This window comes from Myxine glutinosa, chromosome 1 (genome assembly GCF_964187855.1).
Source record: "Myxine glutinosa chromosome 1, kmMyxGlut1.1, whole genome shotgun sequence".
In the NCBI taxonomy this organism is placed as follows: Eukaryota; Metazoa; Chordata; class Myxini; order Myxiniformes; family Myxinidae; genus Myxine; species Myxine glutinosa.
In genome coordinates this window covers 332326146-332343151 of record NC_136261.1, presented here as the reverse complement: position 1 = coordinate 332343151, position 17006 = coordinate 332326146, and the positions used below count along the sequence as shown (strand labels likewise).

The 17006-nt window shown below is 45.6% G+C and overlaps 1 protein-coding gene across 1 annotated transcript in view; it reads right to left on the bottom strand.

The window, feature by feature from the left end:
• Positions 1-17006, bottom strand: part of UNC80 (unc-80 subunit of NALCN channel complex) — a 502852-nt gene that overhangs the window by 302039 nt on the left and 183807 nt on the right. The window contains exons 28-30 of the mRNA XM_078779534.1: positions 14561-14581; positions 10897-11097; positions 10585-10682 (exon numbers count right to left, since the gene is read on the bottom strand). Coding sequence (XP_078635660.1) covers positions 10585-10682; positions 10897-11097; positions 14561-14581 — 320 coding nt within the window. The remainder of the gene's footprint in view (positions 1-10584; positions 10683-10896; positions 11098-14560; positions 14582-17006) is intronic.

Here is a 17006-nt window from a genome sequence, read left to right as displayed (position 1 = left end):
TTGTGTAGCCTGAGGGTCAACGTGGTGCTGTGCGTGTCCGAGGAGTGTGGACCATGTCTTCTGGGTGGGTCTCCTGGTGGAGCATGGCTGTTGACTGGACCTTGGTGTGGTCAAGTGTGGGTGAGCACTGGGGGGCTGCAGTTCTGTAGTCGGACTGGGGGATGATGGGGAGGTGCAGGGGACGTGGCTGTAGGGATGCCACGCACTGCGACCGTGCCCCCCAGGGCCGAGGTTGTGTGTGCGGTAGTGTGTGTTTTGGCAGCAAGTGCTCACCACATTGGCCAGCTGGGGCTGCTGCAGCTGTGTTCCTCGCAGGGGGGCTGAAGGATGGATGGTGGGTCGCACCCTTATGGACACTCATGGGCCATGTTGGCGTTTTGACTGCTCACCTTGTCCCGGTGACCCTTGCACGGTAGAGGTGCAGAGCTGTCGTGGCCACAGGTAGTTGTGTAGTGATGATCACCGTTGGATGCGGATCCACATACCTGCCAGTGTAGTGGGGACAAAAGAGAAATTTGGAAGGATTTGGTAGGCCCAATGTGAAATTTTGGGATTGTGAAGGGTGGATGATACCCTTGAACCTGACCAACCTGCAACTACCTGCACTTGAGGTGAGTGTTTTAAGGAGTACTGTCCCAGGCTTCAGGACTTGCTTTGGGAAATTGGGGACATGTAATTTGGAGTTGGGCGGGTGAGAGTGATGACATGGCCGGTGAGGGGATGGAATGGGAGCCACAGTGTCTTGTGGGTGGCGTATGTTTTTGTATTGTGGTTAGGTGTTTTGATGTGGTCGTGAGAGTGGAACCTGGAGAGTGAGTGATGATTATTGGAGATAATGAGGGGCGATAAATTGTGCTTTTTGGAAATGTGCTAATGGAAATGTGTAAGGATTCAATGATTCGAACTGTGAAGGGGGATTTCACATGTGGCAGGCCATGGCAAGCCTTGTAACACCTTTTACACCATCTATGGAATTGTACTGAATTGTGCTGAGTTGTGTGGAGAATTGAATGGCAGCGGGGGAGGAAGTGTGTTTTGGGGACCATGGGTGGGGAAGGTGTGTGTGTCCGCAGGTACAGAGCAAGCTCTGAGGAGCGATGCCTGCGGGCCCCCCTCTGCGGCAATTACCCCTGGCAGCCGGTGGTAACTGGAAATTGGAGCTCGTCGGTGGAGGGTCTGGTTGGGCGCCGCGGGGTGAGGAAGTCCCCCGGTGACCCGTGTTGCTGCGCGAAAGCAGGAGGCAAAGGAGCCTGGTGTGTGTGGAGACCCTCACCGGCGAGGTAACGGCGGAAAGGGGCTGTTGGGCTGTCATGGGGCCAAGAGGTAAAGGGGGGGGGGGCAATGAACTTGTAAGTCGGTTGACTTGTTTTTGGGACTGCGGGCACCACAGCCTGATGTGCCCCCCACCATCTTTTTGTGCGGTACCTCCCCGCTGCCTAGTTGAGGAATGCACACACACGTGAATGACATCAATGCCATGGTCCTGCAGGGGGTGTATTGAAATAAGAACCTTATTGATTTTTGAAATGCCTTGATGACCTATGGAATGAGAATGAGTGGTTAAGGGGTCTGTGTAGCATGAATGTGGGCGAAATCCACCGAGCCGTGTCACTCACCTGTAACATCTGGACAGGGCCCGTGGAAATTTAGGGGGATGCATTGGGGATGGCCCGCAGGTAAGGTTGAGTCTTGTGGCATCCACCGGGGGACGCGGTCTGTAGACCGGGGTATGTACAAAGGTTAGAGTTTTGAGTTTTGGAAAGATGGTTAAGTTTTGTGGTTAAGTTAGTGTTGTGTGTTGTTGTTTCCTCCCTCCACAGGAACAACGAAGAAGATGTACATACTTGCATGATGGTTAAGGGGTTCAGCATGTTAAGGAAGTGTAGGTAGGTAGTCCGACTCACTTCCCACAGCCCTTCCTGATTTATTTCATAGGTTAATTAAGTGTGTGACAGTAAGTGTTAAGGCTGGAATGGTAGCCCTGCGGTGAACCTTGCAGGAGCTACGGTTCCAGGGGGGGGGCTGTGTTATGAATTTGGTAATGCAACATCTAGAGCTAGGTAGATCTGAATAGGTAGGTATTCGGCTGTCGTGACAGGGACTCTACATGTAATAAGTTATTGATGTTCAGGCGGTTGTCGGGGTAAGATGTATGAGTGTGGATCTACCTGGAGATTCGAGTGTTAAATAGTGAGGGGTTAAAGGTAACGCCCCTGTGAGTCTCACCTAGTAGTCAAACCTTTGTCCATTATGGCACTGCAAACCACATAAACATTAGTTAGGTCCTTAGCGCAACATTAAATAATCCCCTTTCCCTGACAAGGACTTCGTATTAAATTGACAGGAAACCAGGTCAAAAACACCACCACAATTGGCCGCCACCGTGTACACCTCCAAAGGCCTAAAAACCTGGCCGGCACGTGTTATGCCAGGACCGCAGGGTCGCGTAACGGGGGAGATGTCAGGAGTCGCGGGAGGCTTTGATTGGCTGAGGAGTGCGCAATGTGACGTCATCGGCCACCAATATAGGCGACGGTCGGACGCCATTTCGTGGCAGAAGTTGAGTCTCTCTGAGCAGACGCGGGCAGTGCAGTTGAGTTGAGTTGAGTTGAGTCGCAAGTCACACGAAGTGAGTTCGCCAGTACGAGTTGGAGAGGACACGCCATTTCGGGCAGACGCAGGCAGGCACCAGAGAGTTGAGCGGTGGTGGAGAGTTGGAGAGGACACGCCATTCCAGTCGCAGTTCGAGTGCAGTTCGGGTTGTAGGGAGTCGCAGGAGACACACGAGAGCACACCCAGTTGGCACTGAGCAGTTCGTTGGCACTTGGCTGCCAGCACTCCCGCGTCGAGTCGAGTGGAGTTGAAAGGAGTCCTTCCTGTCCCTGGTCAAGTGGAGCCGCTGGCCTGCGTCGGACGCGTGGTGCTTGGAGCGAGGGGCCTCGTGGTGTGCGATCGGGCCGGAAGGAGCGGTGCTGGACACCAACAATACAAGACGACAAAGACAGATAAGCCCGATCTCCGCGTATATTTTGAACGACGGGACGTGTTATTTTCGTGATTAATCTCCCTCGTTTGTGTTTGCTGTCAGTCGTGTGGGGACGTCCCGATTTAGGTTTATTAGAATTATTAGATTTACCGGCGGGCTTTTTCACTGGCTTTACTTTTCCTAATAAACCCTTATATTACTTTTTGTACATAATATCTGAACGCAGTTTTCCTGGGTGTTTGATTTTAATAGATAAGGTTGCGGAGCCTTCGCTGCGCCCCGCCATTCCGCGCGTTGGTGTTGAACTTGAGTCCGCCATTGAGTGTTCGCCTCGGGAGTTAAAGTCTCGCAAATCGGTCATCCGTAACTGTGGTGTTAATCACGGTTACGCGACAGTATCAATGGAAAGCTGAGGATCTCCTCTTAATTAGTAAACCATGTGTAAATTGTCAAAATAAATAACCTTTGCATATTAACCCCATGAATTCAGATTACCTTTTTTTTTGATACGCACTGTATATATATATACAGGTATATATAAATAGACCGATCCGACGGAGGGTTCAATGGACGGGTGCCCTCTATAGATGCCGCCATAGTTGGGAGGCGTCCGCTTCATTCGGCTTGCTCTCCAGCGTTCAGATTACATGCAGTTACCGGTCTCAGTTCACTTTGCCAAAGAATATCGATACAAAATATATTTGTTTGTTAGATTCATCGGAGAAGATGGAATCGTGGACGATACGACCGGTCCACCGAGCTATACGACAGGTGAGGAGCCGGTGTGGCGGCCCGCGCGGAGGTGGACTCTGATGGAAGAATCCATGTGGGGCGGCAGTGATACACCCGCCGTGACCTGGCCATATGGAAGAATCGATGAAGCGATAAGGAGCCGGTGAGGCGGCCCGCGCAAAGGGACGGAGGCCCAGTCGGGTCTGCCAGACGAGTCGCGACCCTAGTGATCAAGAAACTTGGGGCTCGGCAGCGGCCACTCGGGGCCTAGCCGTAGTTGCCAGAGGTGGCCGGCCCGGGCGGAGGTGGACTCTGAGGGAAGAATCCATGCGGGGCGGCTGTGGTACAGCCGCCAAGACCTGGCCGTATGGAGGAGTCGATGAAGGGACGGGCACCTAGTCGGGTCGTTCAGAGGAGTCGTTATCGTAGTGGTTGAGAAACTCGGGGCTAAGGCGGAAGGGGGCTCGGCATGGCGTAGCATAGGGTACGCGTTTGCTAACAAAAGAGGTTTGGTGCAGGTGGAAGTGGAAACCAGGTACCCCCAGGTGCCTTCAGGGCGGCATGGCCGTGCACCTTCTGCGCCCGGCGATATCGCCGAAAACGGGGTTTGTATCGTGTGCCTTCAGGTGCCAGGTGTCCACGACCGCTCCACACGTATAGAGAAACACTTGAGAACGATTATCACGGACACTTTTCATGTACGATCGCGATGATAGTTGTGCTGGAGCAGCCAGCTGGAGTTAAGTTTGGATCGGGACGCCTCCCAGTAATGGCGGATGCAAGAGCGCCGCCTATCGGCGAAGGGGGCACGATCGTCCTTATCGGATCGGTCTATAGGCTGTTGGTTCCTTGCGGGTTATGCGGTTTTCACCGTGTGAGACATAATCCGTGATTGGTGCTCACCATTAAAGCTAGGAGGTGCCTTGATCAACTTAATAGACGAGTTTGGTCCTCATTGGTTAGATTTTTTGCAGTGTGCCGTCCTGATGACGCCGAACAAGCCTGCAAAATCGTACCTGGCAGGAGTAATGCCCTGTCGGTGGATTAAGGGGTCTTACTCCTATTGAGAGGAGTGGTCCCAATTGTTTGACCATGCATTGTGGCCCTTCGGGGGCATGATGCATGTGTTTGAATGACCATGTGCTTCCCCCTTGGGGTTGAGGCGCATGTGTATTGTTATTGGGACAGCCTTGTTGACGTTGTGCCTTGGCCATGGGGTCAAGGTGCACGTCCGAGGCTGTTCAAATGTTTGACTTTTTACCTTTTTTCACAAGCAAAAAAGGCAGGCCTTGCGCAGGCCCTAAAAGCGCCGAACAAGCCTGCAAAATCGTACCTGGCAGGAGTAATACCCTGTCGGTGGATTAAGGGGTCTTACTCCTATTGAGAGGAGTGGTCCCAATTGTATGACCATGCATTGTGGCCCCTCGGGGGCATGATGCATGCGTTTGAATGACCATGTGCTTCCCCCTTGGGGTTGAGGCGCATGTGTATTGTTATTGGGACAGCCTTGTTGACGTTGTGCCTTGGCCATGGGGTCAAGGTGCACGTCCGAGGCTGTTCAAATGTTTGACTTTTTACCTTTTTTCAAGTAAAAAAGGCAGGCCTTAGTGCTGGCCTCATAAGCACGTGTAAACAAGCCTGCAAAATCGTACCTGGCAGGAGTAATGCCCTGTCGGTGGATTAAGGGGTCTTACTCTTATTAAGAGGAGTGGTCCCAATTGTATGACCATGCATTGTGGCCCCTCGGGGGCATGATGCATGTGTTTGAATGACCATGTGCTTCAGCCTTTGGGTTGAGGTGCATGTGTATGCTAATGGGACAGCCTTGATAGACGGTGTGCCTTGGCCATGGGGTCAAGGTGCACGTCCAAGGCTGTTTAAATGTTTGATTTTTTTACCTTTTTTATTATTAAAAAAGGCACCTCATAAGAGGTAAATAAGCCCTCGTCGGGGCGGCATGGTGTTGAAGTCATGGGGACTCACTCCTATGGAGGAGGCGTCCAATTGTATGACCATGCATTCTGGCCCTTCGGGGTCAGGATGCATGTGTTTTGATTGACCATGTGCTTCAGCCTTTGGGTTGAGGTGCATGGGACAGTCTTGATGGACGGTGTACCGTGGCCTTGGGGTCAAGGTGCACGTCCAAAGCTGTTTAAATGTTTGATTTTTTACCTTTTTTATTATAAAAAAGGCGCCTTCATAAGAGGGTAAATAAGCCCGAAATCTGGATTGGTGGCTCTGCTTGATGTTTAGCCAAAGGGGACCAAAGAATAAATCTCTGTCTGTTGACAGAGTGGCCGGGCTGAGGCCTCCGGGTCGGAGGTGATGCTTTGGTCTAGGACTTCGGTCCACAGGAGATCGGGACAGCGCTCGTCACGCTGTTATGTCGTTGATTTTTTATATATATATATATATATATATATATATATATATATATATATATATATATATATATGTATGTATGTATGTATGTATGTATGTATATATATATATATATATATATATATATATATATATGTATATATATATATATATATATATATATTGTTGCGGTTTTGAGTCTGTCAAGTGAGTTTAATAAAGGTTAAAGTCTGTCCCCCATAGTTAGTCACACAAGCAACATGTAGCCTCACGATAGTATAGTTATGTCTTAGTATTTGTGAGCTTAGTTCCTCTCCTATGTTAGTTCTGCATTGAGTAGGAGCCAGGGAAATAGGCCCTACTGCCACCGGTCATCCTACGTCTGTAGCCTCAACCCCTTTTGCGTTAACATTGGTTCATATTGGGCGAGTTAGCACGAGGCAGGCAGAGGAGGATCGGGATGGAGTCGAGGCGGAGCGGCAGAAGCAATGACGGTAAGCACGAGACGCCAATCAGAGCTCGAGGGTGGTGGCGTCAGAGGGCGTGGTGAGAAGAGTCTGGTGAGTTCCAGAAGGTTCGGGGGGCGTAGCTATAAAACCCTCTGCGCAAAGCCCTCGACAGGACTCGCAGAGGAACGCCGGATAAGCGTGAAAGTACTTGCATCGGAGGGCTAAGAGGACTTGACTTGCTGCGAGAGAGAGAGAGATAACAGGACTCGCGTTGTATTGCCTGATGAACTTAACCATTGCACGGGAATGCGCTCGCTAACCAACACCAAGTGTATTGAAGAAGAGGAGTTGGTCACTACATATACGTGGGCGCAGCCAGGCGCGTTTATAACGAAATAGCGCATTTCAGCCACGCGAGTGAACGAGGCTGAGTAACCGCCAGCCGCGCTAAAGTCCGCCCTCTAACGTTCATCATCCCTTTGTTCGAGACACGCCACGAGTCCCTGCCTTCGCCTGCCACCATCTTCACGGGACGTGCCGTGGACCGTGGAGAGCTGGACGAGGACCATCTCTGGACGCGTTGGGGAACACCTGCCCATCTGTAATCCCCTGTGTGAGTGTGAGTGAGACGGGCCCGTTGTCCCAGGGATAAGTTAAGACTGTTTAAGGCTATTCTGTGTCTCTTCGTCCTTGAACTGGATATATGTGTGGGAATAATTAAACCCATCTGTTCTTCCTTTCTTCTTGATTCGATCGTTCCTGTGGTTTCCTCAATTGACTAAGCGTGGCACGAATAAGATCGCTCCAATCGGGTTCCACTAAGTAAGACTGCGCGGACCACGTGTATGCAATCTGCTCGGCGTACTCACATCACACGTGGTTCATGCGAGGCTCGTTTCCTCGCTCCAAGGGCAGCACGGGTACTTAGGTACGAGCGAGAAAGTAGTCCCGAAACCCTACTCCGCGTGTGTCCGGGAGGGACGTAATAAGTCTCGGTTCCGCCAAGGCCCAGTATAGACAAGGGGATTAATCCCCCCTTGATAAGGGGAAGAAGGCCGGCGTAGAGAACCGTAACAATATATATATATATACAGTCACGTGAAAAAGTAAGTACTGTACACCCCATGTAAAGTTTTGACTTTTTCAACATATTTCAACATACAGCTATTTGATCTTCATTTCAACAATATTGACAGATAAAGGTGATATAATATAACAAATATCATGAAACATTTACATTTTGTAGTCCATTGTATAATTTAAATAAACATAAATGCAAATTTCGCATGTGGAAAAAGTAAATACACCCTTGGCTCTAATAGGTGGTATTGCACCCTTTGGCAGAAACAACCTCAAGTAGGCGTTTCTTATAATTGTCTACCAGTCTCCGACATCGACTGGGAGAAATTTTTGCCCACTCCTCCATGCAGAATTCTTTCAGCTGTGCGATGTTTGAGGGGTTTCTTGCATGCACAGCTCGTTTCAAATCCCCCCACAACATCTCTATAGGATTTAGATCCGGGCTTTGACTTGGCCATTCCAGAACCCTCCATTTCTTTCTTTTCAGCCATTCCTTGGTGGATTTACTGGTATGTTTAGGGTCATTGTCATGTTGCAAGGTCCACCTTCGGTTGAGCTTCAACTTTCCGACAGATGGCCTCACAATATCCTCAAGCACCCTCTGGTACAATGAAGAATTCATAGTGGATTATATGATAGTGAGCTGCCCAGGCCCTGATGCAGCAAAACTGCCCCAAACCATAATATTTCCATCACCATGCTTTAAATTTGGTATCAGGTTCTTGTGGTCAAATGCTGTCTTTGGTTTTTGCCAAACATGTCTTCTGGTACTGTGGCCAAATAGCTCTACCTTTGACTCATCTGTCCAGAGCACATTGTTCCAGAAGTGCTGGTCTTTGCCTCAGTGTTCATTGGCAAACTTTAGTCTTGCCCTGATGCTCTTTCTGGACAGCAAAGGTTTCCTCCTGGCACACCTCCCATGTTGATCAAATTTGTGCAACCTCTTTCTAATGGTAGACTCGTGCACTTTGACATCAACAGTGGCAAGAGCTACCTGTAGGTCCCGTGATGACATTCATTGGGTTCTTAGAGACTTCTTTCAGCATCTTGCGGTCTGCTCTCGGGCTGAACTTGCTGGCGCGGCCTGGCCTGAACAAGTTGGCAGTTGTTTGGAATCTTCTCCACTTGTAGATGATCTCCCGGACAGTCGAATGGTTGATTTCAAATTGTTTGGAGATCTTTTTAAATTCCTTCCCAGACTCGTAGGCATCTATAACCTTCTTTCTGAAGGCCTCAGAGAGCTCTTTTGATCTAGGTATGGTGACGCCGCACACTTCAACAACAAAGAGCAAACCACAATAATGTCTGAGGTTTAAATAAGACAGGTTCCTCCAAGATCCTCTCCAATGATGTTCTAATAATTTGCACCTGAGCTGGTGCACCTGATTCTAATTTTAGGTATTTGAAGTAGTGATAAATGTAGGGGTGTACTTACTTTTTCCACATGCGAAATTTGCATCTATGTTTATTTAAATTATACAATGGACTACAAAATGTAAATGTTTCATGATATTTGTTATATTATATCACCTTTATCTATCAATATTGTTGAAATGAAGATCAAATAGCTGTATGTTGAAATATGTTGAAAAAGTCAAAACTTTACATGGGGTGTACTTACTTTTTCACGTGACTGTATATATATATATATATATACTCACACAACCATCTTCATATATATATCCTTTACGCTTTGGTAAACTGAAACATGTACACTGACGAGTGGCATGGCTATCATGCAGCTTGCTTTCGCATCATAAAAAAAAAGCATTAAAAAAAAAACAATTAAAAAACATTATTTTGCCAATCTTATAGCTGAACTCTCCAACATATCTGCTTTTCGCAAAATATTCGTGGTGGCTTATTACCTCCACCACCAAAGGTGGGCGGAGGTTATGTTTTCACCCCTGTCTGTCTGTTTATCTGTCTGTGAACAAGATATCTCAAAAAATTGTGGACAGATTCGGACGAAATTTGGCTGCTAGTTAGCGTATGTGACAAGGACAAAATGATTAGATTTTGGTCAAGATCCGGATTCGGATCCGGCTACGAGAATTTCCAAAGTGATTCTTCAACATTGGGATATAGGGCTAAAAACGATACATAGCAGGATATCTCAAAAAGTTATGGACGGATTTGGACGAAACTTGGTGGACCGGTTTGACCAGGTGTAACAAGGACAAATCGATTCGATTTTGGTGAATATCAGAATATGGATTCAAATACGATAATTATTTAATTTTGAAGTGATTCTTCACCATTTACGGATCGGGTGAAAAGCGATATATAACATGGTATTTTAAAAGGTTATGGACGAGTTATCAATAAACCTGGTGGATAAGTTGGTTAGGTGACAAGGACAAGCTGATTAGATTTTGGTTCAGGTCCGAATCCAGATCCAGCTTATCAGTGGGATACAAACCATAAACTGTTCAGCCTGGCGGAGGTATGCGCTCTACCAAGTGCCATTCTAGTTAAGTCTGTCATTCATGTGTACCCCTCCTCCATCTACATCATCACCTGAAATGGCTTCACAGATGACGACTCAAGACAAGGCTGAATGTCTGAATTTGGTGTTTTACTCCAAAGCTTCAGTACTAGCTTCAGTACTAAACTGAGCCAGTAAGCCAGTAAGCCAGTAAGCTTCAGTACTAAACACCAGTAACGCCAGAAATGCAGTTCTGACCTTCATTTGAGATTATCAAGGCCTTCATTTCCACTCAAAGTTCAAAATAGCATGTTGTGGTCACATGATATAAAATGCTACAATGGTAACCTTCAAACCGTAGTAATATGCTTTTTACGCACATCCATTCTAGTCAAGATATTTATCACAACAATACAGCACTGTAGTCTCCTCCTTTGTTGTATGACAAAGATGTGACGATCTCCAACCACGGCATGATTTTACATCACCTAATCACCTTTAAAAGGGTAGTGGTTATTACCTTCACCAATGATTTGAGATGTCCTCACCTCCAGCCATGGCATAGTCTTGTGATAACTGTCGTCCGAGCCATGTGAACCAGCATTTTCTGGTTCAATGCTGGGATCACTGGTGCTTCTCTGGCTTCCTGCACATATAAACATTTGTAATCTCATCATTTCCCATGTTATTGTGCAAACAGGTCTAACACCAATTAAAGAACCATGGACATAATTGAGAACTTCTGGTTCTCTTATGAACAAACTTATTTATATTGTCTACAATGATAATGTCTGGCATGGACTGCACTCAGGGCTACTCAAAATCACATTATTACATTAAATAAGATAGGCCGAGTGTACCAATATCAGTGATCGTGTCCCGGCTCTGTGAAAGTTGTGCCTCCTCATTCTCAGACTCCGAATCTTGTCGAGGAGACTTTCCACTCTTGAGACTCCCTGCTCGACGAATGCTCGAGAGAGAACCACCTTTCTTGAGGCGGAAACTTCGAGAGCCTTTGATTTGCAGCAGCCGAAGGGCACCCTGGCGTACTCGACGAGGGCCTACACACAGTATCAACAGAACAATCTATACGTAGTATCATGATGAGAACAGTAATGATGGCCAACAACATAATTGAACCAGCAACAGTCAATCAGAATTAACCACTGGGTCAAATACTTATTCAACTAGCCTCAGCTAATAATGGTCTGTGAGGCCTTCATCCAAAGTGCCATGGAATATGGCTCCCTACTAAGGGCTGGCACACTGCCAATTCCTATTTTGTCCTCCTGCGGTCATGGAATCCAAGATTCTCCATGTGGCTATTCTCCCTGCCATAGAAGACCGGACACATGATTGGTGTTGATGGATTTACTTCCGTGATACTAGCATGTAAAGACCCATCGCTTCGATGATAGAAATACCAATCATTGTGTTTAAGGTGAAAAACGGCTGTTGTTGTTGTTTCTGTGTTTCTACATATCCGAACACTCATACATTTTTATATTGTTTTGAGAAGCAATGGAAAAACTATATAAAAGTATATTCTGAAAACTATATTCCATGTCCATCACCCTTTCTAAAGGAGACTTTCCACTCTTGAGTTGTAGAATAAAACTTGTACCGTTTGAATTGCTACATTAAGCTCCAAGTCCTGCTAAAAGGCATTTTTATGACCCATGGCAAGTTATTTAAATGAGCCATGTCTCAATTTTTTCTATGCCGCACTTTCGGAGCCAGAGATGCAACGTTTTTCCAAGATGGCGTCTGTACCACGTAGCCTATGATGCCATAATTATGAACAAAATTTCTACAGGCAAAGGTGCTCCTATGGTGAAAATTTCCTGTCAATCGAACCAACGGTTGTAGAGAAAATCACATTTATTATGTGAGGACAAACAAACAAACAAACAGACAGACAAACAGACAGACAGACAAACAAACAAACAAACAAACGGACTCAAATGCAATACCCTCGCCTCTGGCGAGGGTAAAAATTATAAAAATGTATTTGCGTTGAAGAAGAAGCAATAGCATCATAAAATAATTACATGAAAAGTTTTATGGAAAGTTTTAATGGAAGAACATGTTCCTAAAGGAGATGTTTTAATTATTATGGGAGACTGGAATGCAATAATTGGGGAAGCAATAGCACCAGGGATTGCAGGAAAGCAGGAATCATAAATAAGCCAGGGGAGCGAATGCTGGAGTTCTGAGGGGAGAATGATTTTGTAATTGCAAACCTTTCAAATAACCGAAGTGCTGACTGTACACATGGACTTCACCAGATGGGCAAAATAGAAATCAGATCGACTACATTCTAATCAACTAGAGGGTTGCTGCCCGGCCGGGTGAGCTTTTCCCAACGGTGGTTTCAGGATGTGTTGGATATTGAAAAGCCATGGAGTTATTGGCCTCATGGTGGTTACCTTTTGCCTGCGGGCCAGCGGAAGCGCTGCCTGACCCCACATCCAAATATACATTTTATAGCAGACTTTGGTGGCCTCAAAATGGATATCAAGGCCAACATGCAGGAGCTTACAAACTTGCCAAGATTCTGAAGTACCTATAGCCCAAATTTTGGGGCCTCTCGATGCTACTGTTCAGCTGTGAGGCCAAAAGGTCAACATAGGCCAAATTTCTAAAATCCTCAATTTTCATCTGATTGACTTGAAAACTGAATAGGATTTGCATATTAGCTTACTGAAACCAACCAAACACGAGAACATATTTATAAGATTTCAATGTTCTCAATGCACAATATGAGCCGGAACTCCGACATTTTTGTATCCGTGCAGTGCTGGGTATCCACCCAATCTGGGTCACCCGATCAAGATCGGGTTATTTAGACTTTAGGAAACCATCAAGAAGATTGATGTTTAAAGCTGTAGCAAAAGTTAATCCATGTGTGCACCATTGCAATGATGGAACAAATGGCGTCATTTCCTTGTTTGAGGTCAGTTTCTCGATTTTAAGATATACAGACTCACATAAATAGAGAATTTCCTTGCAGGGCGAAGGGGGAGCCCCCATGACCTGGCCCTGTGTATCCCCAGTACATTTGCAATATTTGCTGAAGTTTGCGTTTTTTTTCTATGATTTTCAGCCGTGCATGCAGACATACATACATACATACATACATACATACATACATACATACATACATATAATTTCCATGTGGGTGGAGGAGAAGGGATTTTTTTTTATTCCCATGACCTGAACCTTGGTACCCACATCATGGAAGGAGAGGAGGGGAGGGTATTATGGTGTCACCAAAATCATTGAGTTTGAAGTTGTATTACTTGGAACCTCATTGTCATTACTCGTTAGTAAACAGCTATCTCAGTATTTTGGTTTATTTTGTGTCACTGACAAGAAATAATGCGTTGTTAACCACATTTGGGAAAAATAAATAATTTGACGTTGCCTCTAACTTGCCACGTGTCATGTTGTAATCTGCCCCCTGAGGGACTAATTCATCGATATGGCCAAAAGAGGTTACGGTCTAAATGTTTATCCTCGTCGCCATGTGATGAATTTGGGTGTGTTCAGTTACCAAGGTTCTTTCAGAGTGCTTGCCAAGTGGCTTAATCATTCAAGCAAGCACTCCATTCAAAACTGTTGATAAGGAACGGCTGTCTTGGCAAGTGCTAGCTAGCTGCTTGGTAACCATGAAAACACCACGGGACATCTCAACAGCACACAATATACACACAAAATGCCGACAAAATTATAGTTTTTTTTAAATGAAAGACTAAATATTAATTATGACTATTTTCCTTGTAATAAAATGTACCCTGTCCCGTTTTCAATCCGGTTTTAGTATTTTTAATGTACATAAACTCAGATGTGATGTTGAGTGTACGTAAGTGGACATGTACATTTCATAGAACTTTAAAGTGTATGTGCACATTTCAAAGCGTATGTGAGCATAACTTCTTTAAAATTAATGTGTTCAGACATAACTTGTAAAAGAAGAGGTAAAACAATATCTCTTGGGAATTTCCCCAGCCTCCCGACTAACTAATTACTAATTACATATGCCGGCATTTCACCTCCAAGCCGATTTTAGTTTTACTTCACAAATATACATGAATTACATGTCCATGTGAAATGCAGTTTGAAAAGTCAGGCGAAAACCAAAAGTTTTTTAAATTTATTAAACACCACTATTTTCTTTCTTCTTTTCCTCAGTATTATGAGAATGTTCATTCTTTGGGAGGTGTATAGTAGACCGTTGCCAAAATCGCTCCGAAAAAAACATGCACTACCTCGTTTCCTCTGCATGAGTTGCAATCAAAATGTACCTTTTTCCTCAAACTATACCTTTATTTAATAAAAGAAGACATATTGTTCAGTCTTAAAATGTACACCAGAGGCCTATGAAGCCAAAGAGCTACGATGTGTAGCGAATGGCCCGCAAGAGGGAATGGCCTGCTTGAGGGAAAATTGATTTTTTTTTTTTTTTTTTCTCTGCCACTGAACCTGATTTCTGGCCGGCTGGAGGGAAAGGCGTGGGCTGGCTAATGAGCGGTGCTTGTGATGCTGGGGAAGAGGGGTGAGGCATGGCTTATAGAATGGGCGGCACTTGTGGAAGAGACACAAACTCACCTTTATATAGACTTGGCATTTAATATGGAATATATTTTTTTTCTTGACTTGGGTTTACTTTCTGAACTCAGTATATCAATCTGGTGAGTTTCTTTTACCCTTCGGTGATGTCTTTGTTGAAAGAACCATGTCACTGATTGTCTTTCGCAGCAAGAAGTCAATAACAGGATTATATCACAGGTGGCGTGACAAAATGTAAGGACAGGTACATTTGACGATTGGCTTCACAATCGGGTATATAAGGGTTGTTGCGTTCTGTATTAGTGGAAAACAACTGCTGCACGTCTACAAAAGTTATTGCCGCTTCCTCTGGAGATGGTCCGTCAACTTGACAATGCTGTTTGTCATGGAGTGGTGGCTTTACGAAATTCTGGCATGAAACAGCGTGCTATTGCTCGGCAGTATGGCATCACTCAAGGTCAGGTGTCAAAGATCCTGAAACGAAATGCTCAGAGGGGTGTCCCTACTCCAATACCGAGGCCAGGACGTCCACACAGAACCACAAGGAGAGATGATCGCCAGCTGCACCGGTTAGTCTGCAATGGCCGTACCAAGTCAGCTAATCGGCTTAGGGCTGAGTGGCAGCAACTGACAAATGTGCCTGTATCCAGAAGGCTAGTCAACCAACAACTGGTTCAGGCAGGCTATTGTGCCAGGCGTCCCCTGAGAAAGCCACGCCTGACCAGACAACACAGCCAGCGCCGATTGCAGTGGGCCAGAGAGCACCGTCAATGGCAGCCAGGACACTGGAATCACGTGACTTTCAGTGACGAGTCTAGATTTCTGGTCTATCGTCAAGATGGCCACGTCCGAGTGCGCAGACAAGTGCATGAAGCCCACAACGAAGTTTGTATAGTGTCAAGAGTCCAAGCTGGAGGTGGTGGGGTGACCGTTTGGGCTGCTTTTCATGCAGGGGGCAAAACTGACCTGGTTGTTCTGAATGGAAACCTGAACCAGTTCAAGTACAGGGTCATTCTGGAAGAAACATTGCTTCCATTTGCTCGTGCAGCCTTTCGAGGAAACTTTGTCTTCCAAGATGACAATGCATGGCCTCATCGTGCTCGCATGATCCAACACTTTCTTACTGACCGTGGTGTAGAGCATATGGAGTGGCCTGCCATGTCCCTGGATATGAATCCGATAGAGAACTTGTGGGCAGAATTAACGCGTCAAATCGACAACTTGGACCAGCAGCCTACCTCTGTGTGTCAATTGCAGCAGACTATTGTCACTGCATGGCAAGCGATTCCTGCCCAAACCTTGGCAAATCTCGTGAACAGCATGCCTCGACGTGTACGCGCTCTCCTGAATGCTCGTGGGGGTTAGACGAAGTACTGAACTGTAATTTTACTGTCCATAATCCCAGTCATAATTTAGCTTTTGTTTTTGTTGAAAAAAATTTTGGCTAATGTGCAAAATAAAGAGATACTTCTGGAAAACGTACAGAAGTTTAACACAGTACTGTCCGTGAATTGAGTTCGATATCAGTTTCCATCACTTTCAAGGATCAATTTATTTGTTTCGAAATGTCAAATGTGGTTTTTGTTTCTTTTAAAGGTCACATTAACAAAATCTAGAACAATTTCAACATAATTCCAATGAACTTTTGGTTCTAAGTCATCTTGAAAAGTAAGTTCACCCCCACAAAAAAAATATTCCATATTAAATGCCAAGTCTGTATAAGATAACAAAGCTTTCTATTGTGTTGATCTTGAATTGATGTGGATTTGCTGAGAGAAATGGAGATGTCAGAGCACCTAATATGTCTGATAAGAGGCCTGTACACTACTACTACTACCACTTATTTATACATAATGTTGATCAGACAATCACAAACAAAACACCAAAAAGAAACCAGAGCGACAAAGAGCAAAGTTACTTTGTCACATTTGCCCAAACACTCTGTCAACTGCGGCGGATTTCAGTTCGTCCGTATGCAGCCCAGTGTCGCTGCAGACAATATTGTTACATTTGTAGGGGCTAGGCAGAGATTACCTTAGAACCAGGTAGAATGTATAGATTAGTGTGCTCCGATTGTCGTGAAGAAGAAGAACCACCTCGATGTACTATAAGTAGGGACTTTGTATTAGACTGGAATGTCGGGTTAAGTTTGTATCTTCATCCCCATTACGAGGAGTAGGGTATGTTAATTATCTCAGGGATTATGGGTAATTATCCCTTGTACGTCGTAACCTCTGTAATTAATTTAATATGTCCCTTTTGGCACCACACCATAGACGCATAGCCAAGCCACGCAATCGTCCGCATTTAAACTCACTAATTAAAAAGCTAACCAGAAGTCATGCATTAAGCACTGCCGCTAACAACCCTTCCGTTGGAAGCACGAGGGACGAAAGAT